The sequence below is a fragment of the Ascaphus truei genome, chromosome 6, assembly GCF_040206685.1.
Source record: "Ascaphus truei isolate aAscTru1 chromosome 6, aAscTru1.hap1, whole genome shotgun sequence".
NCBI classification, from domain to species: domain Eukaryota; kingdom Metazoa; phylum Chordata; class Amphibia; order Anura; family Ascaphidae; genus Ascaphus; species Ascaphus truei.
The window spans coordinates 113,773,020-113,799,080 of NC_134488.1; the positions used below are offsets into that span (position 1 = coordinate 113,773,020).

The 26,061-nt window shown below is 44.8% G+C and overlaps 1 protein-coding gene across 4 annotated transcripts in view; it reads right to left on the minus strand.

The window, feature by feature from the left end:
• Positions 1 to 5,233: 5,233 nt before the first annotated feature.
• The window catches only part of ZNF362 (zinc finger protein 362), a 39,207-nt gene continuing 18,379 nt past the window's right edge, over positions 5,234 to 26,061 (minus strand). The window contains exons 3-8 of one of the 4 annotated variants that reach the window (XM_075605815.1): positions 25,740 to 25,986; positions 23,829 to 24,174; positions 20,401 to 20,625; positions 17,159 to 17,237; positions 13,984 to 14,142; positions 5,234 to 12,887 (exon numbers count right to left, since the gene is read on the minus strand). In XM_075605815.1, the coding sequence (XP_075461930.1) occupies positions 12,771 to 12,887; positions 13,984 to 14,142; positions 17,159 to 17,237; positions 20,401 to 20,625; positions 23,829 to 24,174; positions 25,740 to 25,986 (1,173 nt within the window). In that variant the 3' untranslated portion in view covers positions 5,234 to 12,770. Of the gene's footprint in view, positions 12,888 to 13,983; positions 14,143 to 17,158; positions 17,238 to 20,400; positions 20,626 to 23,828; positions 24,175 to 25,700; positions 25,987 to 26,061 lie in introns of all 4 variants that reach the window. The other 3 variants (XM_075605814.1, XM_075605813.1, XM_075605816.1) reach the window with 3 other exon arrangements.

Consider the following 26,061-nt stretch of genomic DNA (forward strand, 5'->3'; position numbering starts at 1 on the left):
AAAAGTGCCCATCTCTACTCAAAGCTCACCAACACAGTGAAGTTCTGTTTTGCTTTAACTATAATGGAAGTTGTTGCCAATATATGCAAAAGAGGTATTCCCATTAACGAGCCTAAACACAGAGCTCCGTTATAGTTACTGCATGGAGGAAGGATGGGAGTGGAAGAGAAACTAAGACCTACTATACTATAGTCGAAAGATCTGTGTGGTATGGCACTCGTTACTGTAGTTGCATCCAGGGTCTCATGGAAATGTTATCTCTCTCATTAGCAGTGTGTGTGTGTGTGTGTGTGTGTGTGTGTGTGTGTGTGTGTGTGTGTGTGTGTGTGTGTGTCCTGCAAGAAAACTGGGTAGAATGCCTCCAATAATGTAATATGTTTCTATTAGAATAAAACAAGGGCATTAAGCCAAATTAATGCAATTTTGCATCTACCAGGTGTAATAATATTGGGGTCTCCTGCATCCACAGTACTTTTTCAGCAGCCTTTCTTACTCCAGCATCCTGTGTATTGTGTACATATTGTTGTCTTTGGCTACAGGCGGCTCGCTGTGTCTCGGGCTGTGCCATGCTGTTTTTCCTTGATTTGATCTCTCCGATCGGTGTCTTCGTTGGTCGGAGTATCGGGGTGCTCTGGGGATAACGTCAGCGAAACGCGCTACGGCAGTTAGTCAAACAGGAGTTCTGAGGTTCAGACCCCCGTCAACCCTACTTGTTTAGGAATGCTTTATGCCTTCCTCAGGGGGGTTAGGTGATGGTCGCCTGGGGCTCCTTATATAGTACAGCCCATTAACTCATTGGACACCAAACAGAATTCACCAATACCTAAATTGTGTATTTCTCATAACTACACTGTCATTTGCTCTACACATGCTCTCATATCTGTCAGTAGTTGCAGCATTACTTTTTCTAAAGGGCAATAATTGTGCACACAAATAAAGGCAAAACGGAGTAGAAATATAAGTATATAATGTTAGAGCTAAGTTCATTAAAGCAGCAGTTCAACCAATATCCTAGGTGTTTTTTTTTTTAATCAGTTCTGTACTATGAGAAAATACGTGTAGCATTTAAAATAAAAAACAATTGTAAAGACATTTTTAATGACTTCTAATGTAACGAGAATTTTTGTTCCTATAGCAACCATTTACAAAGTCACATCCCCTTCAAAAACAGCATCATCACCTGTTTGAGCCCTGCCCTCTCTAGCAATTAACCAATTGAATCTAGTGCCTGCCTGGTCACATGATCTTCCTCGCAGAACTTTGGCTGTCAGTGCAACAGAAGATTACCCAAGATGCATTTAGCGAACACCCCAGCCGAATTTCAGCGATCGATTACAGGAGAACGGATCGATCAGCAACTTAGCTAATCACTTGTCAGTGTGTAGATGTGTGTAGTTTTTTTAAACGACCGATTGAACGGCAGCTTTAACACATATCAAAATGGATCGAGTCATGTCACTTAAAAGTAGAATATGCCCCTTTATAGCAAATAGTGAGGCACAACAGAGAGGTCTGTCTGCATCCAAGGATAATACAAGGCTCCTGGGGACGATACACAGGACGCTGATATAAGACAGACTGCTGAATAAGGACTGTGGAGTGTCCCAATATCTGGTTGATGTGACACACTCTTAATATTGAGTAATAATGAAATAATAATCCCCGAAGAACAGGGCATTACTGGCCAATAATGCCCTGGCTGGAAGAGTTGAAGGTCCGAGGCGAAGCCGAGGGACTTTAACCCAGCCAGGGCATTATTGGCCAGTAATGCTCTGTTCTGAGGGGATTATTACTATTATAGGCTAAATGTAGGCTTATTTTGAATTATTTTTACATTTTCATAAAAAAGATACATTTTTGTAGTCATATACATTTTTATCAGCAGAATTGTCTACATCAGGCTGCACAACACACGGCCCCCGGGGCACCCTGTGCGGTCCGCGACGGACCCCCTTTCACCCCCCCCTTTCACCCCCCTTCCCTGGTAGGGAAAGGAAGAGCGCGCTCCAGCGTAGGAGAGCGCTCCAGCGTAGGAGAGCGCTTCAGCAATCTGTTTGAATGCGCGCTCTCTCCTAATCCCCCTTCCCCCCTCAGCCAGCTCCAGCAGGGGGACGCGCTCCAGCAGTTCCAGCAGGAACTTCCGGGTCTGCTGCTAGAGCGCGCTTCCCCCACGCTTCTGTTGCCGCCGACGCCACCTCTCTTGCCGCCGCCAACATCAGGTAGGCATTGGGGGGGGAGGGTTCATTCATGCGGGGGGCTGCCGAAATGGAATGGGCTGTGGGGGCTGCTGAAATGACTTGGGGGGGATGCTGACTTGGGGGGGGGGCTGCTGACATGGGATGCTGACTTGGGGGGGGATGCTGACTTGGGGGGGGGGGAGGCTGCTGACATGTGATGCTGACTTGGGGGGGCTGCTGACATGGAATGGGCTTGGGGGCTGCTGAAATGAAATGGGCTGGGGGGGCTGCTGAAATGGGCTGGGGGGGCTGCTGAAATGACATGGGGGCGGGCTGCTGACTTGGGGGGGTGTTGACTTGGGGGGGGGGCTGCTGACATGGGATGCTGACTTGGGGACGATGCTGACTTGGGGGGAGGGGCTGCTGACATGGGATGCTGACTTGGGGGGGGGGGGCTGCTGACATGGATTTGGCTGGGGGGCTGCTGAAATGAAATGGGCTGGGGGGCTGCTGAAATGGGCAGGGGGGCTGCTGAAATGAAATGGGCTGGGGGGGCTGCTGAAATGACATGGGGGGCGGGCTGCTGACTTGGGGGGGTGCTGACTTGGGGGGGGGGCTGCTGACTTGGGGGGGATGCTGACTTGGGGGGGGCTGCTGACATGGGATGCTGACTTGGGGGGGGGGGGTTCTGACATGGGATGCTGACTTGGGGGGGCTGCTGAAATGAAATGGGCTGGGGGGCTGATGAAATGAAATGGGCTGGGGGGGCTGCTGAAATTAAATGGGCTGGGGGGGCTGCTGAAATTACATGGGGGCAGGCTGTTGACTTGGGGGGGGAGATGCTGACTTGTGGGGGGGCTGCTGACATGGATGATTAGGAAATTAGTTAATTTGAATTAAAGTATTTTAAATGTAATTTTGTTTCAAGTAAACATCGTAAATAAATGTGTTATTTAGAATAATAAATGCTGTTTTACCCGTGCGGCCTGACTCTGTTTTCCCTTTGAGGTGCAGGGGGGGGAGAGTGATGTGAGGTGCAGGGGGGGATGTGTTTGATGTGTGGGGGGATTGTGTGTTTGATGTGGAGGGGGGTTATTGTGTGTTTGATGTGGATGGGGGGGTATTGTGTGGGTGAGGGGGAGAGATGGGTTATGAGAGATAGATGGGGAGTATCGTAAAGGTTGATAGTGAGGGGCTCTGGGGGAGATATGAGGATGATGATGAGAGGTGCTGGAGATGATGATAATGATGATGATGATTTTACCCGTGCGGCCCAAATTTTTTTTCCTTGGAGCAGTTCGGCCCTTCTCACTTTACGAGTTGTGCAGGCCTGGTTTATATTCTTATGCTTTTACTGCAAGTTTATTAAAAGGAAATTGTACATACACACAGCCCCCTCTGTACACACACATTCTGCAGTCCCCCCTACACACTGTGCAGCCCCCCTCCTCTACACCCACAACACACACTGCAGCCCTCCTCCACCCTCTACACTCACAAAACACACACAGCAGCCACCCATCTCTGCACCCACAAACACACCAAAACACACTCTGCAGCCCTCCTCCACATCTACACCCCCCTCTACACCCACAAAACACACTGCAGACACACACCAACAAAACAGACTGCTGCCTCCCTCTACATCCACAAAACACACACCAGCAGCCCCCATGTAAACCCAGACACTGCAGACACACACACACACAACACTCTGCACCCCTCCTCCACCTACAACACACATTGCTGCCCCCCCTGCACCTACAAAACACACACTGCAGACACACAAATCAACAAAACAGACTCTGCCACCTCTACACCCACAAAACACACCAGCAGCCCCCTCCCTACACCCACTAAGGACCCCTGTGAACCCACACATTGCAGACACATACACACACAAAAAACACTCTGCACCCCTCCTCCACCCACAAAACACACACTGAAGACACACAGACACACAACATCTAGTTTAATAAGACACAATGGTTTTACCAATACCAATTAGATTGTAAGCTCTTCGGGGCAGGGACTCCTTTTCCTAAATGTCACTTTCCTGTGTGAAAGCGCTTCTTCCCATTATGTGTTATTTGTATTATTTGTTATTTATATGATTATCACGTGTAGTACTGCTGTGAAGCGCTACGTACATTACTGATGCTATATAAATAAAGACATACATACATACAGTATATTAATCCTAGCTGTGATACACTGATTTTAGTGCGCTTTTATATAGCACACTCTGGTGACCGGTCTCAATACCTTTCTTTTGTGAGACCATAACGTGGTTCAGCCCCGGAGGGCGCCTGGCTTGAATTCTGTTACAAAAAACAGGTAGCTGGGCTGTCAACAACCTCAATGCCAGAGAGGCTGGCAACTCCCAGCCGAGCAACGCATTACTGGTCCCCTTGGCAGGGAAGGGGTAAAATGTGGTCCATCAAGGTACTTGCCAGGGATGTGAAAAGCAATGTTTTTGCAACTTTTAATACATTTCCCACTATTGTTCTATGGCCAACTCCAGTCCTCAAGGGCCACCAACAGGCCAGGTTTTCAGGATCTCCCTGCTTCAGCACAGGTGGCTCAGTGACGGATTGAGCCACTTGTGCTGAAGCAGGGATAGCCTGAAAACCTGACCTGTTGGTGGCCATTGAGGACTGGAGTTGGCCGCCCCTCTCGATAGGGTTCTATTGTCCCACGAGAACATTACAACCGTAGGCAGCAAATACAATAAAACACAACCTAAAAGAATCCAAACATCCAAAGGAATTTACAAATGTTGCATTTACATGTTTATTTTCACAACAGATACAAATAGCAACTTTTAAACTTTTTTTTTCTCTCTCCAATTTTCCTTATTTTTTTTTTATACATAATGCAAACTGAAATTTCAGGCTTTTCTTTTTTCTTTACTCTTTTTTTTTCTTTTTCTTTAATGTCTTTCTGGAGCAACAAAGACAAGACATTATTAACCCCTCCCCTCCCCCCCCACCCCCTATAATTTCATTTAATGAGATAGCTAGATTCTAAATACACGTGGCTTGTATTTCATATAGAAAAAAAAAAAAAAAAAAAAAGAAGAAAGGTGTTAATATGTATATTAGCATATTTACACATTATTAACATGCTGAGGGGGGTAAGTTCAGTTTTTGCATAACCCTTACGACAACAAGTTAGAAGCAGGGAGAAGGGTAGCCAAAATTTCAGCCTAAACAAAAAAAAATATATATATAATAAAACATACAACTGTTAAAATAATGATATAGTTAAGGCTTAAAATGTGTATAAAAAAATAACAGTTAATGTTATCCAGGAGTACATAATGCGCTCGCTTATACTCCGCCTTTGTTCGGTGCATTTATGCACAGGTTTAAGTTATGTACACTGTGGGACGGCCAAGCATGAGGGCACGTGCACGGGAAGAAAAAGCCAGTTCAGGTCTTTGTTTGTTAAGTACTCATTCCGATCAGTGTAGGGCAACTCCGGTCCTCTAGGGCCTCCAACCGGTCAGGTTTTCAGGATATCCCTGCTTCAGCACGGGTGGCTCAGTCTGAGCCACCTGTGCTGAAGTAGGGATATCCTGAAAACCTGACCTGTGGGTGGCCCGAGGGCTGGAGTTGCCCACCCCTGGTTTAGGGAGTAGCTGGAACCTCCCCTCCATTAATAAAACAGAGGACATTTCATTGTGAAGCAGGAATCCTGCAATGGGGGGGGGGGGGTGACCTCTGCTGGTCATTCTGTAGACTGCAACGTTCCTTTAGCAGAGAAAGGGACACAAAACATGATATTTACTTGTGAAACTCCCCAAATGGCAGCGGACAAAGCTTTTAACTCGTTTGCTTCCAGAAGCCTTAAATGGTGACGCGGGCAACAAGGAAGTTAAATAACCTAAAAGGAAATCTTTAGTGGACATGAAAAGAAAAACTCAATTTTACAACTCTCCCCACCTGTGCCGAGACAGCCTATATACACACTGCATAAACAGGACAGGTAACATGTTTTGGTTTTGGGTAAACTCGGTGTTTCCGCGTATAGTAGTTTCTCTCATTGCTCTTGTGATCTTCATGGAATTCTCTCTGTAGTACTGCAATCCTATTCCCAGGGGGGCAAAGCTGGACGCCTTATTGTGCAAATCAATCAGGTAACAACCCAGGGGCTCTCAATTCTTAGTCCTCAAGACCCCCCTTGAACAGGTCAGGTTTTCAGGATATCCCTGCTTCAGCACGGGCGGCTTAATCGAAGACCTGTGCTGAAACAAGGACATCCTGAAAACCTGACCTGTTCAGGAGGGTCTTGAGGACTGGAGTTAAAGAGTCCCTTGAGGTAACTATTTTGATACATATTAAAGGAATTCTCCAGCCGTGTCTTATGACTTGGCCTGGGGTAAATTCATAAATCAAGAACATATTGAGTATATTAAAAAAAAAAAAAAAAAAACAGGTTTTTTTTTGGTAGCCGTTGAAGGACCCCTGTATTAGATATTTGGAATAAATGCCTCTCTATATCCCTCCTTAGGCTGTAACAGCACCAACCCCATTGAGGCAAGATATGCAGATAATGATTAAACCCATGCACTGCCAGAAAAGCCTGCAACATTTTCCAAAGCAAGCCACACTTTTGACCAGGCTCACGGAGTATGGGACCTTCCTCATGTCTCACTGAGATGTATATGATCAGTGGGACGTGAGGATAGTAGGAATGTTTCTAGTTAGGTTGAGTTTTTAAATCTTCCACTCATTTAAAAACTTACACTGGGTGCTCTACATTCAGGGGTGCTCAACATTCAGGGGTGCTCAACTCCAGTCCTCAAGCCCCCTCCCCAACAGGTCAGGTTTTCAGGATATCCTTGTTTCAGCATAGGTGCTTCAATCAGTACTTGCTTCTGCATAGGTGGTTCAATCAGAGGCACAGGAGCCACCTGTGCTGAAGCTGGGATATCCTGAAAACCTGACCTGTTGAGCGGTCTGGCTCTCTTATTATACTAGTTGTCTCTAATACCTGAATAGATGAGAGCTGTCTTTCCAGTAGTATTCGTTAACTGATGGGACTGCACTCTGGCACTGGAGGGGTTAAGCCTATTCCTTGTTAGACAGAGATTTTCACCTATGGGGTCTTTGCAATCGTATGAGTATTTCAGAGAGCCCTCCCCTCTGCCGTGACTCTGAACAACAAGAAGTCAAAAGCAGATAATAATAACGCGTTGTGGCGAGGGCAGTAACATTATCCAAAAGGTGATACAGGCCAGATCCCCACGTTTTCTTCAACACATACTCAACCTGACTCCTATTTCTCATGATGACATGGTTACCCTGAAACCCGGCTGGTTGGGTTGTTCGAGGATCGTTCTTTACAAGCATCAAAGGAGAGAAACATGCGTTCACTCGGGCATTGGGTATAAATTAGTGTGTGTTACACACAGGAAATCAGCCTAGTGTGTTCACCATCATCCACATTAACTCTACACCCGTCACTGCAAATATAGCTACATATTTACTTAAGAGTTGCTATGTCACAAGGCACCATACAGCTCCGGAAAATACCTTACGACCCATTGACTTGCATGGGTTGTGAGGATGTGTTCCGATTCTGGAAGCTTAGTCAATATGGACCCTAATCTTTATTCACCTGCTGGTCCTGTCGGGGAACACAAGGAAACCATTTTTTTTTAGAAGGCTCGGAAAAGACAATCATTCATAAATGTGAAGCAGGTTACCCACCGACTCAGCGCCTACTCTCCAAACATAATTATTCAAAGATGTTTAAAATAAGGGTATTGTTCAACAATGGGGCAAATACAGCAGAAAGATGCCCGTCATTAGGATCCAGGACTGAATTCACCTTTAAAGGTCCAGCCCCTACTTTAGACCAAAGGGATCCAATAGCAGAGATGGGGGTAACGGGCAGAGGCTTAGTGGCTGAGGCCTTTTTAACAAAATAAGGTCATCTCTAAATATTTGAAAACTTTTTTTTTTTTGCAAATATGAATTTGAAGTGCGGTGTTTCACCCCACGGATTATGTCATCCGATTGTTCCTGCTCCGTCTCATTCCCAGAACCCACCAGGTAAGGAGAAAGGAAATGCAGGAGGGCACTGGAAGCCAAACAGAAGGTAGAAGATAAGGGAACAAAATAAACTCCCAAGTCTTCATTTGCCGTACGTTTAAGACAGCTTGAAAAAATATTTAACACCACCATTTTTTTTTAAAGGCATCAATCACCAAGAATAAACCCATTAAATATACCACAGCAATGAGTTCCCGTTTGCTCTAAGTGGGACTGCACCTTTGAGCCATTCAGTTCCCACAGCTTTGGATTCTGCTCTTATGGAACAGACTGGTGGAGTAAGATTATAAGGTGCAAGGACACGTCCTCCACTCCCTGCGAGTTCTCTTGGGCACAGAATGTGTGCATCTCACAGCTCTCATGAACAGAACTGCGGTACACAGCAACAAGATGCGGCATTAACACGGGGCACAAAGGCGCAAAGCAGTAGGGGCAGGTAACACTGGAGGCCTGAAATGTTCTTTGTGCTTTAATACTGAATGTGGTTAGAAAACAAAGACTGTTGGCTATTTGAAAAAAAAAATGTGTAGAAGAACCAGGTTTTCCCTGTCCCGGATTTAAAGGGCCACTTCAGCCAGTGCTGTTTAAAAAAAAAAAACCTGTAATGGGAAACATAGCCTAAATCAGGGGTGCTCCACTCCAGCCCTCAAGCCCCCTCCCCACCCCAACAGGTCAGGTTTTCAGGATATCACACCTTTAGCACAGGTGGCTCAGTCAAAAACTGTCTGAGCCTCCCATGCTGAAGCAGGGACTGATTGAGCCACATGTGTTGAAGCAGGAACATCCTGAAAACCTGGCCTGTTGGGGGGGGGGGGGGGTGGGGAGTTCCTTGAGGACTGAAGTTGAGCACCCCTGACCTAAATTATTGGATCTATCCTTGGAAGCTGCTCCAAATTAAAGGGTAAGCCTCCACTCATTTGGGATTTTACATTTCCCCTTTTAACTTTAAATCCAATACTGATAGCAGCCGGTTTGACATCAGAATCAGATGGTATTCCTGCATGAGAACGGAAAAGGAAGAGCTGCGGAGGTGGGCGTGAAGATCAAGCTGCCTCGTCTCCTCCGTTCACACAGGACACAAGGTTTCCATGCAGATGAATACCCTGCCTGGTGTACACGCCATGACACCCCCCCCCCCCCCTCCGATTACCAGAGGCCATGTCAGCCACTGCAATTACACCTCCCACATGGATATTAAGCAATGGATTTTCTAAGACAACTGCATGACTGGGGCCTAGATGAACCTGCCCAGAGTAATGTGGACAATTGTGGGAAGATACCTATCCCTCACAGTCCTTACAACGTTGCCACAAAAGATACAATGGTTGTAAGACTGGTTACGGTGCAGTCCCACTCACTATTCTCAGGCAAAAGTTTTGTCTCTTTCGCAAATTGTCTTCCGTTCTCTTTTTCCATCACGTCTCCAGGTTTCCCCACAACCGAACTACGGAATTCCTCCAGCAACTTAGTTACCAGCCTAAACCAGATGAACACCACTGTCAGCATGTATTGTACATTCTAGTATTTGTAGTACTGATCGGCATTGGGATCTAAAGATGTAAAGCTTATCATTACCAAACAGATGTTGAAAACAGCAGCAGTGGTGTCACATGGCTTTCACTTCTTCAACTTTATCACAAGTCCGATACGTTCTGCCGTTTTACAGACACCTGCATCTACTGCATCTTAAATAGTCAAGTCGTCAATTCTGCAGTTAACCCCATCACAGCTATGGACGTGTGCAATACATTGCTGGAGTTCCCACATTACAGCTGCTATTCCACTATACCTTAGGCAAAATATCTGTGCCTTCAACTAAATGAATCGGACCCCAGTCAACAAAGAGCCAGTTGTTTGAGAGATCATCATACTGTACGCCTTCAGCAAATAATGTAACGTGTATAAAGCAGTAAGGCACTCGGGAGCCTTGTCTGTATCAGTTAATAGCACATGGCCCTACAGATGATTGTAAAGCAGCAGTTAATGTTTAGGCAGTGACCAGCTTGTGATTGTAATAGGAAGTACCGAGTACCACCCTCTTGTTTTTGAGGTGAACGTGATTTAATAGAATTATAGCATGTATCCCTCATGACGTTTCCATTTTTTGAAAATTATTTTCTTTTAACCGGACTGGCGTCTCTTGAAATAAAGTACAGTACTACTATTTCATGCAACTTTAACCAGTGTGTTGCGCTACCACCAGAACAATCACTAAAGCTGCATTATATTTCTGTTTCTGTAGACCCACTTCGGATCACTTGCTCGATTCGCCATGTTTTTTACATCCTACCTAGCTATGTATCCCATTTGCTACAAGGGGATGTGAATAGAAGGCAGGCGGACTGGACAGTTGTTCCTGGAACTCTTTAGCACTGATGTTTCAAGGCTTTGTTGTTTAATTGGTTTAGAAGGATTCAGGAACATACTGCGCACAGATACTCAATATATCGTTTCATCCAACATAGATCTACATCAGATCCCATACTGAAGAACATGTTGGGATTGGAAGATTGGCTGTAATTCTGATCTCTGAATTCCAACCCATATCCTGAGTATCTGTGCTTGGTGTGAGTGGGCATCCGTGCGGGGAGCAACGCTCATGGGGGGCAGATTTATCAAGCGCCGATATGGGGTTGGCGCACTCCATCTGGCGTTAACTCTCATTCAAGTCAACCCGTTAGCCTGAACCGACCATTAGTGAATCTGCCCATGAATATATTATACGTATGCATGTACGTACGTACGTATATATATATATATATATATATATACAGTGGTCGACAAATCACCAAAAAATCTACTCGCCCAACAAAAAAATCTACTCGCCACCAAGTACCAAACGTGTGATGCCTGGGCCAATAGGAGCTCGCCACGATGTTAAATCCACTCGCCCGGGGCGTGCAAATGTATAGGTTTGTCGAACACTGTATATATATATATACATACATACATACATAAACACACAGGCGGTCCTCGTTTATCTGACGGAATGCGTCCCGCAAACCGCCGTCGGTTAACGGACCGTCGGAATTGTGGGTCCATTTTAATCTGCGGCGGTGACCGTCGGAAAAGTGGGTCCGAAGTTGGGTAATGCGTCAGGCGGTCTGCATTATGCGACGTCGGATAAGGCATCCGTCGGTACGCGAGGACTCACTGTGTATGTATGTGTATATATATATATACACATACACACACATACACAACAGACTACCACTACTCTTGGGTTGCCCAACATCAACTGCTGCTTTGCGTGCCTTATTGCGACGGGAATGCTAATGTAACAAGTTTACGTTACAAGTACATATTATACGCACACAACATCAGGTGCCTGGCTTCACAGAAAGCTGAGCCCCCCTTTCCTGTGGCTAAAAAGGCAAAAACAAACATGGTGGGCTATTTTCTAACAGTCACTGATGACAAGAGGTTTGTTTCCCATTTGTTTTTTTGGAGTATTAAATTCTCCTCGACAGATCTGCACAGCAACCGCAAGAGGTGGATGTTGTTGCTATCTCAGCATTGAAAGGGTTAAATGCTCGGGAGCTCCCCAGTATTAGAAAACGGGCCTTGATTTCTTTGCCCCTTCCCATCCGCAGGGGAGAAGGATGAGAACCCGCTCTGTTGGTACGTGGGGGACTCTGAATTTGGTAATGTTAGAATCCAGCTTTTAGGACCAGGAGGGGATATCAGAGTTCATTGCCCCTCAATGTCCTTTATTTGTTTTTTTTTAACACGTTTTTGTTTTGTTTTCTTATTTCCCCCATTAGCAGCACCAAATTCTTGGCCAATAAATAGGATTTTTTTTTTTTTATTGTTTTCTTGTATGTAAAAAAAAAAAATGAGAGGCTAAAAAAAAAAGTAAGGTAAAAATAAACAGATATAAAATGTGGGATTCAAAGTGCTAGGCTGGGGACTTGGCATGTCACCAAAACTATATATATCACAGACAGGTGTACTTCTGTGGGCGGCCGATCGTCACCTCCTGTGATTTCAGAATGTAGCCAAGTCGAAGCCACTGTGACTCCACCAGGCAGCCAATCAGAAGTTTTTGTGACTCCACGTGACATCCAATTAGAAGCCGGTGTGACTCGAGGTTGCCCAGTTAGAAACGTCTGTAATCCCAAATGGCAGCCGGTCTGACGCATGTGTCAATCCAGAGGCAAAATCCTTTGTATCCCTAGATCTCTAAAGTATGGTTATCGCCGATTCACCACATTCACCTGTCCTCCGCTGCACCAAAAGGATGGACAACCGCAAAACGTTTTGCCATTTGCAGCCAAACTTGTCTATTGCCAAAGGGTTACCCAAACAATCAGAAGTAAGGGAGCGTGGGAGCCAGGCTTCTGGGCCTTGCACGTAGCTACTTCTTTACGCCCCAGGATGTGCGGACATTGGGAGTTGCTGAACTTCATTTCTGATGTTGTCACCCCCTCCTGAACTGCCTGCCCGTTCCTCTCACCTTGGATATGGGGTGTGAGGGTGGCTTGAAGGAGGAGAGCGTGGCCACAGCGGCCCATATTCTATGCGTTTTCTTTTAGATGAGGGAGATTCGGACAGGAATCCCAGGAGAATCGGTCCTCTGAGGGGAATGATGGCTGACGAGGTGCTCCACTACCGTATGCTTGGACATGTGCTTCATCAAATACGTCTCCTGGAAAATAAAGTCACCGCATGAGGAGAGAGAGAGGGGAGGAGAGAAGAGAGAGGGGGGAGAGAGAGAGAGAAAGAGAGGTGAGAGAGGAGAGGTGAGGAGAGAGAGAGGGGAGAGAGAAAGAAAGAGAGGAGAGAGGAGAGGTGAGGAGAGAGAGAGGGGAGAGAGAGAAAGAAAGAGAGGGGAGAGGAGAGGTGAGGAGAGAGAGAGGGGAGAGAGAGAAAGAAAGAGAGGTGAGAGAGGAGAGAAGAGAGAGGAGAGAGAGCAGAGAAGAGAGGAGAGGGGAGAGGGGAGAGAGAAGAGAGAAAGAGAGAAAGCGAGAGAGAGAAAGCGAGAAAGAGAGAGCGAGAAAGAGAGAGAGCAAGAAAGAGAGAGAGCGAGAAAGAGAGAGAGCGAGAAAGAGAGCGAGAAAGAGAGAGCGCGAGAGAGATATCAACTTCACTAGCTGGGATATTAAGAACCAAAAGCACATCAAGTAATCTTAAGCAATCCTGAAATTAAGGTCAATCAGATTTTCAATATTGGAGGTTTATTGTCATCAAATTCTTAAAAAAAGAAATCAATAAAAAATGTATATATATATAATATATGTATTTTAGTTACATTAGATCGGGCTTTTTTACTTTTCACTATGTGATTCTTTTTATTGACCTGATGTAACCGTTTTTACATAGATAGTATATCAGATTTTTAGGCTACATGTCTTTTCACTAGAATACAATGATCCGCTGTGAATTCTGCTGCCATTCAAACCCCCACTCAGTATGCGGTGGAGCCCCTTCCGGTACCGTAGAAAATATTAGCTAAGCTCCTCTCCAGCACGGGAAGCAGCTTTAGGGGCTTATAAAGGACTTTCAGTTTAGCCCAATCACATCCTGCAAAATAAAGATTCTAAGTGGCCACCATGACTCCTAGAAGTCTGCAGCACTGGCTCACTATTGGGTGCCATATCCTCATGTACAAAAATGATTCACTGAGCAAACATAAATGTGAGCTCTCCCCCCATTTACAGCAAATAAAAACATTTACAGACAAATAGTGGCTTATCAAAATCACCCTGATGAAGCAGATGGGCCCGGGGATGTTTAATACTCACGGATGTGTATGCCCTCCCACACATGCTGCAGCAGTACGCCTTGGCATGTTTGATAGCATGGGCAGAGAGGTGGATCTGCAGGGAGGCAGAATCTGTGTACGCTCGGTAGCAGTTGGGACACTTGTAGGGTTTATCCTTGTTGTGCTGTCGCTGGTGGGACTGTGCAGACCAAAAAAAAAAACATTGCAAACGGAACACAAGGTTGATGGGAGCAGCTGGTTAAATAACCTTCCTCTACCCGCCATTCAAATTCACTTTATGGCAGTGTTTTTCCACATGGTTTCCTAGGAACCCTTGGGTTCCCCGGGCATCCCTAAAGGATTCCCTGTAATGTTCAGGTCATTTGAAAATTGTACCAAATACATAAGAATTTACAATGCATCTGATTTCTGACACGCTATTAGTGAGGGTTGGGGTTCCTTACAATGCATCTGATCTCAGACGTGCTATTAGAGAGGGTTGGGGTTCCTTACAATGCATCTGATCCCAGACACACTATTAGAGAGGGTTGGGGTTCCTTACAATGCATCTGATCCCAGACACACTATTAGAGAGGGTTGGGGTTCCTTACAATGCATCTGATATCAGGCGCGCTATTAGAAAGGATTGGGGCTCCATACAATGCATCTGATATCAGGCGCGCTATTAGAGAGGGTTGGGGTTCCTTACAATGCATATGATATCAGGCGCGCTATTAGAAAGGATTGGGGCTCCATACAATGCATCTGATATCAGACACGCTATTAGAGAGAGTTGGGGTTCCTTACAATGCATCTGATCTCAGACGCGCTATTAGAGAGGGTTGGGGTTCCTTACAATGCATCTGATCTCAGACGCGCTATTAGAGAGGATTGTGGTTCCATACAATGCATCTGATCTCAGGCGCGCTATTAGAGAGGGTTGGGGTTCCTTACAATGCATCTGATCTCAGACGCGCTATTAGAGATGGTTGGGGTTCCTTACAATGCATCTGATCTCAGACACACTATTAGAGAGGGTTGGGGTTCCTTACAATGCATCTGATCTCAGACGCGCTATTAGAGATGGTTGGGGTTCCTTACAATGCATCTGATCTCAGACGCGCTATTAGAGAGGATTGGGGTTCCTTACAATGCATCTGATCTCAGGCGCGCTATTAGAGGGGGTTGGGGTTCCTTACAATGCATGTGATCTCAGACTTTGTACACTATTAAAAGGCACAGACTGTGCAAAGCAAGCTTCCATCCATACACTTCCCTACCTGACTGCATTATGACCACACAGAAGAAGAGGGGTAGCCAAGGAGTTAAAGGACTTTAGTCGGAATTGGACGGCCTTGGAGTAAGATCCAAAGACAGCTCTGTAAATGACCTTGAGCATGTGATTATTTTTCCCTGACTTGTGCACTGCAGATTAGATTGTAACCTTCAATATCTGCAGAAGAGACTTAGGAGATCTTGAAGTACTAACTTTACCCAACCAGGACTTCCATGGTCATATATTAAAAAGTATCAATATCTGTAAGAAAAAAAAGCTACTCCAATTCTATACGGCTAAACTCTTCTTGCAGACATTGGATACGATTAAATTATCCTATAATATGCAAAGCGCAGCACAGTGGCAAGTAAATCATTTAAGTATTAAAATGATTAAGAGGAACAGTACATGCTGTCCAAGGCGAGCATCATGATATGAACTGCCCTGCCAAACTCTCCATGTATACTTAAAACATGTACAACCCAACCAGCAGCACTGTGTGTGTAAAGTCATTATCACAGGGATCAGTGGTATTAACTCGTACCTACGCACATGTATAGAACAAGATTTGCCCGGATAACACAAAGCGAGGACGATCGGAAAACATGAATGTAGACGTCAAAAACTGGGAAAACAACTGATTAAAAATATCCCGACATGGATGTATCAGAGTTACATAGTCACACAGTGGATGAGGTTGAAAAAAGACATGTGTCCATCAAGTTCAACCTGTGCTAAATTTAGACGACAGATACTTTATCCTATATTTGTATTTACAGTATTTTTATCCAGAGCAAGGCGGAAAAATAATCCCACTGACACATCATCCAATGATGTCTCATAAGGGGCAAATTAAATTCCTTCCTGACTCCAAATATTGGCAATCAGATTACTCCCTGGATCAACATCTTTCCCATGTTTACTTATTTGTTATTTCCCTGTATACATTTCCTTTCTAAAAAAGATGTCCAAGCTTTATCTATTGTATCTGCCATCACAGTCTCCGTGGGTAATGAATTCCACATGTAACTGCCCTTAGCGTAAAGAACCCTTTCCTTTGTTGCTGGTGAAATCTCCTTTCCTCCAACCTTAAGGGATGACCCCGTGTCCTTTGTACTGCCCTTGGAAGTTGCCAAGTAAATAGTTAGAGGTGGATTAGTATAAATGAATCTCTGTAGGATGATCACATACAATTGCACGTATTGGTGCAATGGATGTTTGATGGCTAGGTTGCTTGTATGATGAGTAAAAGGTCCTTGAGTTGCAGCTGCAGTAACGGGCCTTCCATAGGCCGAAGCTCATGGCACCACACACACATTGGGTCTTGTGCAAGTTATACTCCTTGTCTGGTCCAAATCCTTCAATCGACATGAAGATAGTCGCTACTAAGGCACATTCATGTTAAACCTCATAGGGAGGACATTTTGATTGGACAGAGCAGTACCACAAGCTAAGAAGAATGGGAACATGCCTAAAAAAATAGACCCCCCCCCCCCCCGATTCCCCTATTTAAATAAACATTTACAACTGGATCAAAACTGACTTCTTTTATTTTTGCATAATTATGTTTCATGATTTATAAAAAGTTTTGAGAAAACAAATCTAACCTTTCCTAGCAGCCTCAGCAGAAACAATACATTCAATGAGGAGTAAAATAAAGATGAACTCACTAGGCCAGGAGTGGCCAACTCCAGTCCTCAAGGGCCACCAGCAGGTCAGGTTTTAAGGATATCCAGCACAGGTGGCTCAATGAGTGGCTCAGTCAACGATTGAGCCACATGTGCTGAAGCAGGGCTATCCTTACAACCGGACTTATTGGTGGCCCTTGAGGACTGGCGTTGGCCACCCCTGCACTAGGCGATGAAGGTCACGACCGTGCGCCTTCTTCAAGCGCCTACAGAATGGTAGAAGTAGAAAGACAGCGTTAGCATGATCTTACCTGGAGGTTGGAGAGCTGTGTAAAAGCCTTTTCACAGTTGGGCTGTGGGCACTTGTAGGGTCTGTCACCAGTGTGAATTCTAAGACATAACCACAGAGAAGGCACAAAGTGAGTCCACTACAATTACATGCAAAACAAATAGAGCCAATAGTGCATACTATAGAACCAAATAATGCGAGCTGAACCGAAGAGGTCTGGCTCACAGACACAAATCCCTATAGTGGTGCACAACGGCTGTTGTTAATACGAGTGAACAATATACGCTGAATATCTACAAACTGTAGTGAATTATATAAAACCTACACTTTATTAATAATAATACAATAACACTTCACATCAAAATAAGATAAGGAAAAGATAATAAGTCACCCCACTAGAAGTCAGATAACCACTACAAGATTTCACCATATAAGTGTATACAGTAGAGAGGACTCTCTTAGCTGGTGCATCTGTTAGAATATGCACATGTATAGCAGAGTTATGTGTGTATATGGTAATTGAGGTACATTGACCACAAATACATATATAGTGGATTGCTTGTGGTGGTTTATCTGTGGAGTGAATCTAATAGGGCTCACCCTGGTTACATTTCAGTATTCACATATAAACTGGTGTTATCCGTGCAGGTCTGGTATAAAGTGCAAAACTGTGCTCAGCGTGGCAAATAGTCTCACTCTATACTGTGGTCACAAAGATTCTAAGATAGATCTCTTGCGCATGGAATATGGAAGACTGGTCAAAGTACTGCAGCTTTGTCTCCTCCTTAATACAATGTTGGGGCTCATCATATGTTCTCCAAGAGAAGAGCCATGTGTGTGAGAAGCCCAACGTGATGATCAAAGTCTTGTACCTAGGAGCTTAATGTCGGAGAGGCGCTATGCATCCACCACCAATTAAGCAAGCCCTACCTTATATCTTGGTTGTGCAGCTAGTGTTTGGACCATAAGGGGTTAATGTAAAACCATCATCCCTTATCTTTCGACCTTTGCAGCGCACTGGTATCTTATCCTCACTTTTTACACACATCGAGATGATCAGAGGGAGCCAGGAGAGGCAAAGCCGTCAGATTGTAATCACTAATATGTGTATATAGACTCCGTGGTTTAATCAGTGGTGTCCATCATTTTTAAATGCTGTTACTCAATAGTAACGTATTGATACACAGAGGATTCTTGTTGAGAAACTACAGCCCCTGTAGTATAGATGCGGTGTCTATTGACTAGCAAAGCCGAATGCTTTGTTGTAATGCATGTTTGCATAGTGCGCAGACCCGTAGGTTCAGGCGGTTAGTCACTGCTGTGTTTCACCCACGATTATATGTGTTATAATATGTGTTATATATTGTTCTGACCGTAAACAATGTAATCGGCCTTTGGTCCGCGTATTACTGCAGTGTGTTAGCTCATTGGCAGATATATTGCTTCTGGGCCATATATTCGTATATACGCATCAGTAGTTGTTCTCATATTTACTAAGTCACTGGGGACAGAGAGGTCTGTTGATCCCGCTATTAGTGGCGGTAGCATACTTTAGACCCAGACACCTGTTTGTATAAAGTTATTTAGAGTTACTGATTGACTCGTGAGCCCGTCTTTAAAAAGATCAGGTGAGCAGTTAAAACTTCTTATGGTTTGTGAACATTTACTTGCACAAGTTAAGCCGGCTAACCCAACGTACGTTTCGCCGTATAAACAGACGACTTAGTGCATACTATGCAAGCTCCTTCTGGTGGTGTATCCAAGAATTCCGCCATTTTGTCTTAAGGCATCAAGCACCCCTCCCCACTAAATGACCTGACTTTTTCTTATAGGATTGAAACCGTGGAGCTCTTTCTCCGTACCTGAACCCTGCTTCCGTTTCCGTGGGACCACCTCCCACCCATGATTCCTGAGATACTTACAGCTGAAGTTACCAATATTAATTCCTGGTTTTTAAAGGGGATTTAAATGGTCATCCAATAGGAAGCCACAATCGATGATGTAGCTTCCTATTGACCCAAGATTTGGCCGCCATTTTGTTTCTTTTGGAGAAAAAAAGGAAAGAGGGGAAAAAGTAGAGTAGAGGAAATGGCTGCTTTAGGCTAAGGCCCCAGTGCCTGCGCTGCACGCGCGTCTGCGAGGCTGGCGACGCGTGCAGCCGAGTCCCCCGGTCTGCAGTGAGCTGCAGGGGGAAAGACAGGGGGAGGGGGTGTGACTAGGGCCTGGCCGTGACGTCACCCGACAGGTTCACCCTTATTGGCTGAACTGCCGGAGGGCGTGGCCTAGCACTCCGTCGCAAGTCCTGCTCTCAATTTTCTTGAGAGTGGGAGAAACTGTCGGCGCAGCGCAGCGTCCCCTCCTCGCAGCGCAGCGTCCCCTCCTCGCAGCGGGCCCGGCCCAATTGTGGGGGCGGATCTTGTCCCTGCAGCATCCGCCACAGCGGGCGCTGCAGTAGCCAGCGGGGACCTGGCCTTAAGCACGACCTAACTACATATATTGTAGTGCAATCTAGCCATATAAAACATCTACCATTCTAACATGTTCCCATAAACCGGTTTATTAGCTTTTCAAACTGTACTCCTAAAGGTCTAACTATGAAAAGAGCAATAAGCAAATACCATAAATATATACAATACGCATACAATATACAATAAGTAGCTTTATTTCCGCAGTTATCCCAAAGTTACAGAGTTAGGTTATTTGGCCAAACCCTAGATAGTTTAAATCACGTAGAAATGTTATGAAGAGAACAAAACAACAGCAGGATTTCACAAACACACTTGTGACTATGTTGAAAAATGTACAGTAACAAATCTGTCGAGACATAAAAAAAATCAGATGGCTCTTACGTGATTATTTTTTTTAGTGAGGACTCATATCACCAAAAGACCGGATTGTCTGAAGGTAATACTGAAACATGTCACTTTAGGACCACTTAACATTATGGGGTGCTCAGCCTCTGCTCGCACCAATTTCTAAATCTGGGCTTGATGTCTAGAAAGCTCATTTGCACGTTATGTCCATTAACAATTTCAATATTTTATTGGGGGGGTTTTAGGTCCAATACGATATATAACTACAACTCATCAATATAATGCATCAGAAAATTGACATTTTTCCAAAACCCTATACCTCGTTTTATTGACTTTAGACCAAGATGACTATGGATGTTATGTAGCTTATCTACAAGGTGCATTGCTGGAGGGAGGGTCTGTACAGGGGTCAGGGTTTGCAGGTAGTTCTAGGCGGAGCACACAAACTCACCTGGTGTGCTGCTGGAGGTGAGAGAGTTGGCGGAAGGATTTCTCACAGTAGGAGCAGTGATAGGGTTTTACGCCGAGGTGAATGCGCAGATGCTGCGCTAGGTAGGAAGCGTTGGCAAAGGACTTGGAGCAATGCGGGCACTTGTGAGGTTTGGCCTCCGTGTGGGACTTCGAGTGGATCTGCATCTCCGACTTGGTAAAGAAGGTCAAAGGGCAGATTTTGCACCTGAATAAAACGGTATTGAGAGTGGAGAAGAAGGGGGGGAAAAAAACATTTTAGTACCGGTTTCAGCATTGACCCCAGTAGCACAGTGTTCCCTGGTGAACCTCCCATCGAGGCTGAAAGACCCTTTAAGGGGTAAAATGACGCAGTAGAATTCTCTCCAACAGACGGTGTGAGGGAAGCTCCCGTTGAGTGGTATAGATACGGGAGTGCTGGGGAAATTATAGTGAAAGTGCTGAGCTATTCTATAGGTAACACAGTACAGGAAACTTATCATAGCACCAATTAAAGTCCAATGACTGAGGCACTAACTGAGCATTTATTTATGCATTTATTTATGCATCTTTCCCTCATGTGTAAATTGTACTTGCTCACGTGTGGAATTACTCAAAACAGGAGGGTCGGAGTTATACGTTGGAAAAGAAACACTAGGTATCAGAGAACGGTTTAACGTAGTAGGGGGGAGTTATTGGTGTGACGGGATGTTTGGAAACCACTTCTCTAACCACTACCTGCAGGAAATATACCAATATGTTAGTGTTAGAGTGGTTACATATATGTCTGTACTAATTACAGTATACTAAATGTAAAGCAGCAGTAAACTTATCACACACATAGATGATGGGATTCAAATGTTTTTTCAGCTGTCTCGATAAAGTATTTTGAGCCATAAGCTTGTTTGTTTTTAATGGATGTTGGCAACACCGTTCAGAATATCTAGTGCTCTGCAATACAAAGTTAAGCTTAATAATAGTGCTCAGATAAATTGCCAATCCCTCTCATACCATTTTAGAAAAAGAGGGGGGGGAGGTTCTGTTTGTTTTTTTACTTAATTCTTTGAACTCAATTTATACATAATATTTCTTATGGAGAAAATGATCTAGAAATCATCTTTGAAGTGAGATATATATATATATATCTTGTTGATTATATATATATATTACGCTTCACTCCACTGTACAGATCTTGAAAAAAAAGGTTTCTAGCCTATCTGAATCAACATTAAATGCAGTTCTAAAAGAGGAGGGAGGGGTTCAGCTCCATTTAAAAGCATGGAACGAAAATCTTATCCAGCGCATGGCAGCCACTTCAGAGCCCATTGAACGAGAGAGCCTTATAGACTGCAAATAGGAAGCAGCAGTGTGTTTAGTAAAACCCCAGAAAAAAATATACTACAGTATATGTTACAAAATAACCTATTCCCACCTCCCACTGCAGGACAGCATCTTCTGCTTAGCCAACAGAAAACCTAATAACATGCTCAGCTCCCTCCAAGACTGGCCGTTTCTGACTCCAACACCCTAATCTTTTTTTGCTGCCGCAGTCTTTTCTTAGTTTGTTTTGCTTAGCTCAGGAAAACATGAGTCAGTTACCCAGGGTGTTGAGTGACCTGTTTAATCTAACAGTGATTTAAAAATCTCAAATCAAACACTTGGTATCCATGTAAGCCCAGTACAATAAAAATAAAAAATAAATATATATACACTGTGTATATATATATATATATATATATATATATATATATATATATATATATATATATATATATATATATATATATATATACACACACGCACACATATACACAAACATGCTTTTTTACACATTAAGGTTTTAGATGCAGAATGAGAGATGGTTATATCAGTATATAATTAGAAGTAAGTAGCCTCATAGTATTACCCAGGTGGCCCTCCGGTTTCGTAGATTTTTTAAATTACAGCTCAACCCCCTTATAACGCTGTGCTTGGGGTCCAAAGAATCACATTGTGTTATAAGCGGCTCGCGTTAGAAATAATGTACAATTGTATGCATTGTACAATAAAGTATTTAAGACACCAATAATCGTGTTGTACAGTATCCATAAACATGAAAATTGGGAGCCACGCTTGCATCGCGTTATACAGGGTTATAACGGATCGCGTTATAACAGGGTTGAGCTGTACTTTTTTTTTTTTGCCCTTTCCAAAATGGCTACCTGCAATTTCCTTACCCCCGAGCCAATCGGGAACAGCGATTCCAGGGGAATGGGCCACTATATGGAATGTGTATGTACTGTATTCCACTGCCAGGTTCTACTGACATCCATTGGCGACTGTCTTTTTTTTTTGCCCATCCCATCCCAGGAAACCTCAATGATAGTAAGAAAAAAAATGATAATAATAATTATATTTCTCAAACCTAGGAATTCCCAGATTTTAAGGAATAACCCCTTCTTCCATGTGATCATGCTAAAGGGATAAAACCTGTGCTTCACAGATTCCTGCTTCATAACATACTTGGTAAGATTGGGGCCCAGAGGCATTACCAAATACACAGTATGGGCTCAGGGAAATACCTCCGGTATATAAATAAGGAATGGGAAGGAACACATTTACTAGGAAAAAAAGGGGGGGGGGGGGGGACAGGCTACTAAAAAGGAGTGGGCTAAGAAGGTACTAAAACGTGGTGGATGCATGAAAACAGCAATGCCTTCTGGTAGCAGGGGTGATAAAGACAAACACAGTAACAGAACACAGAAAGGCATGAGATAGCCACTTGGGAGGATTGAAAAGCGAGCATGGAACCAGAGATCTGCACAAAAAGTAGGACAGGAGATACATTTGGTAAGCCATGTGGCCCTTGTATGGAGTCCACTTATCTATGTCTAATATACATTCAGGAGTGGACAAAAGTATAAATTACTCAGGAGCAAGACATAATTTTTAGGAGCCAGCGATAAGCAGCAGGGGGAAGGGAGGCGCGTGCCGGAACCCACCCACCTGCGTCTCGGTGATACACTGACACACACACTGATACACACTGACTAACGCACACATTGACTCACACAAACGGACCGAAACTCCTCTCCCTGTCACAGTGCGATATGAAAGCAGGGGTAGAGCCGGTCAGCGCGCCCCCGCAAAGCATGGGCATGGAAGCTGGAGAATGTAGCTGCTGGTCGCAGTGGTGAGTGACAGGTTAATCAGCGCAGTGCTCAGCACAGGCGCCAGGAAGTTAATTGGACTTTTTCCACCCCTGAATATACACAATATTAATACGCATCGGCTTGTTTACAGGAAGCAGGAAAAACAGATTAATGACACGTTCACCACACTTGAGAAGGAAGTTCTTGACCATGCAAGAAACCACACAGTTAATGGGATTTCACCGCCACCTTGATAGTGTCAGTTCTTTCTTTAGATTTGTGCTAATAATCTTGTTCAAACCTGTAGGTTTTGCCTTCTTTGCCAATATCCCCCGAGGCCAGGAGAGGGTACGGGACGACAAGCACGGGTGGGCCTGGGGGGATCTCCGCTTTGATTTTCTTGCGTCCCCTCTCCGGCTTGGTGGGTCCCAGCAGGCTGTGTCCCTGGATGGTCTTTATGGAATCCAGCATGGAGGGGCTTGTGATCCCCGAGATGAGGGTGGGAGAGGAGGCAATGAGCCGGGTCTGGCTGTTGGAGGTTGGGGTGGAAGGGGTACAACTGCTAGTACAAGCGCTGGACTCCGAGGTGCTCACAGAAATGCGGGGGGAGGACAGACCCAGCCCTGAAAAGTAAGAAGAGAAGCCAGCTAAGCATTGAAGGGGAAACAAAAAAAGGAGAGCGTTAGAAGGTCAATGGGGGGAACAAGAAGAATTAAGCAGAATTGTCAGCTAGCGATCAGGCTACATAGATTAAAGCAGCAATTCTGCCCATTTGGGGTACTGATTTAACCAGGGGTACCTCAGAGCTAAACTCTACTATTTTCAGCCCTTGATGACCCCTCGGTTCACGAGATACTTATCGGTGTACTGCACCGACACACTTTATCCGAGCAAATACCCGGTATGTACCTGGCAGATACCTGGAATGCGCCGCTCCTCACCTCTGACAAGCCCCGTTGCATTTGCCTTCCCAGCCTGGGTTCATGCCTGGCTGACGGGCGGCTGATCTGTTAAATGATAATGATTAGGATTTAATAGGCTGCAATGCTTCGCGTGTCTCCCAGATGGCATAAATTCACGAATTGTAATGCAGTATATATATATGTACTGTGCAGTATTGCAGCCAACGGGAATAAAATGCTTCAATCCCTGCCGGAAAATAACTCAATGCACTCGGGCAGAAAACAGTCACAAACCTCAATACACCCGGGTATACCCGAATTCGTGGGACTAGCCGAGCTCGAATAAAGTGTGTCGCCAGTGTAGTTGCCAATGTCACCTCCTGGACATCCAATAGGAAGTCACAACGTAATGCCGCCCAGTAACGTTGCAGCTTCCTATTGGCCTGGGACACACACGTGAGACTTGGCAGCCATTTTGATTTCCCTAAAGGGGAGGAAAACACCGGCAACTAAAACTGTGTGCATATCGGGATACGGGGTGAGGGGAAAGGGGGTTCCCAGAGCTAAAATAAAGCAGTTAAGCTTCGATTCTGTAATTAAAAAAAAAAATCTTTAGTAAAAACAAAGAGGAGAACCGGCTGCGGGATTGCTGCTTTAACACACCTCATTTTACCCCAAATAAAACATTAAGTACAATAATATTTCCACAATTCTGATTGATTACAGACGCACAAACATTACTATCACCAAACCCATTTTAACTTACAGAAATATAAATTCAATATAAGAACTCTGTTATTCGTTAAACCTTTTTACTTTGCCAGCCCCCAACCCCCTATGTTCCTAGTGACCCCTTTGCCCACCTCCTTCTCCCGCTTCACCTTAGCCTTGTACTCCAAGCTAAACTGCCCCCTGGTTCCTGCTCTCCCTACAAATGATCTGATCAGGCTTTATGCTTGAGGGCATCCAGATACATTATCTTTCTACCAACTGGTGCCATGCTCCGGACCTTCTGATGGTATCCAGCTCCACCAACTCAATGACTGCATGTGCTCCATGTTCTTTCCCCAATGACACCCGCACAGTTACATTGCACCTCCCTCTGCACAATCTTTCACTTTTTCTCCCCCCACACTTCCCATCTCTTTATTCTGTACCTACCCCTGTTCTCCATGTTATCTTCCAAACTGCAGCCTACACCCCATTATTGCGAGCTATGCTCTGCCCTCTCTGCTGTAATCACTTTCCCACCCCATACTTATTTTCTTCACCTTCCTGAATGCTTGCCCTGCGTCCCCAGGGTAAATTACCCGTCACGGTGCTGGTAGCAGGCCGTGCGTGCAGTGCCACGTCCGGCTGGGGAACCGCTTGCGGGTGCAGCCCTGGGAGCTGTTGCAACTTCTGCAGGGACATGACAGACTGGCTGGTCTCAGCAGGCGATTGGGGGATCAGCAGAGGTTGCTGGGAAGGGACGGAATTAGGCTGCAAGTGAGGAGGCCGGATCTTCTCTGCCATCAGCTGCTCCTTGATCTTATTGATTAGTACCAGGTTATCCAACTGCAAAGACAAGAGGCAAATTAGCAGGATCCCTATCACAGGCAGATGGAGTAGTCTAGTGCAGGGGGGCTAAAC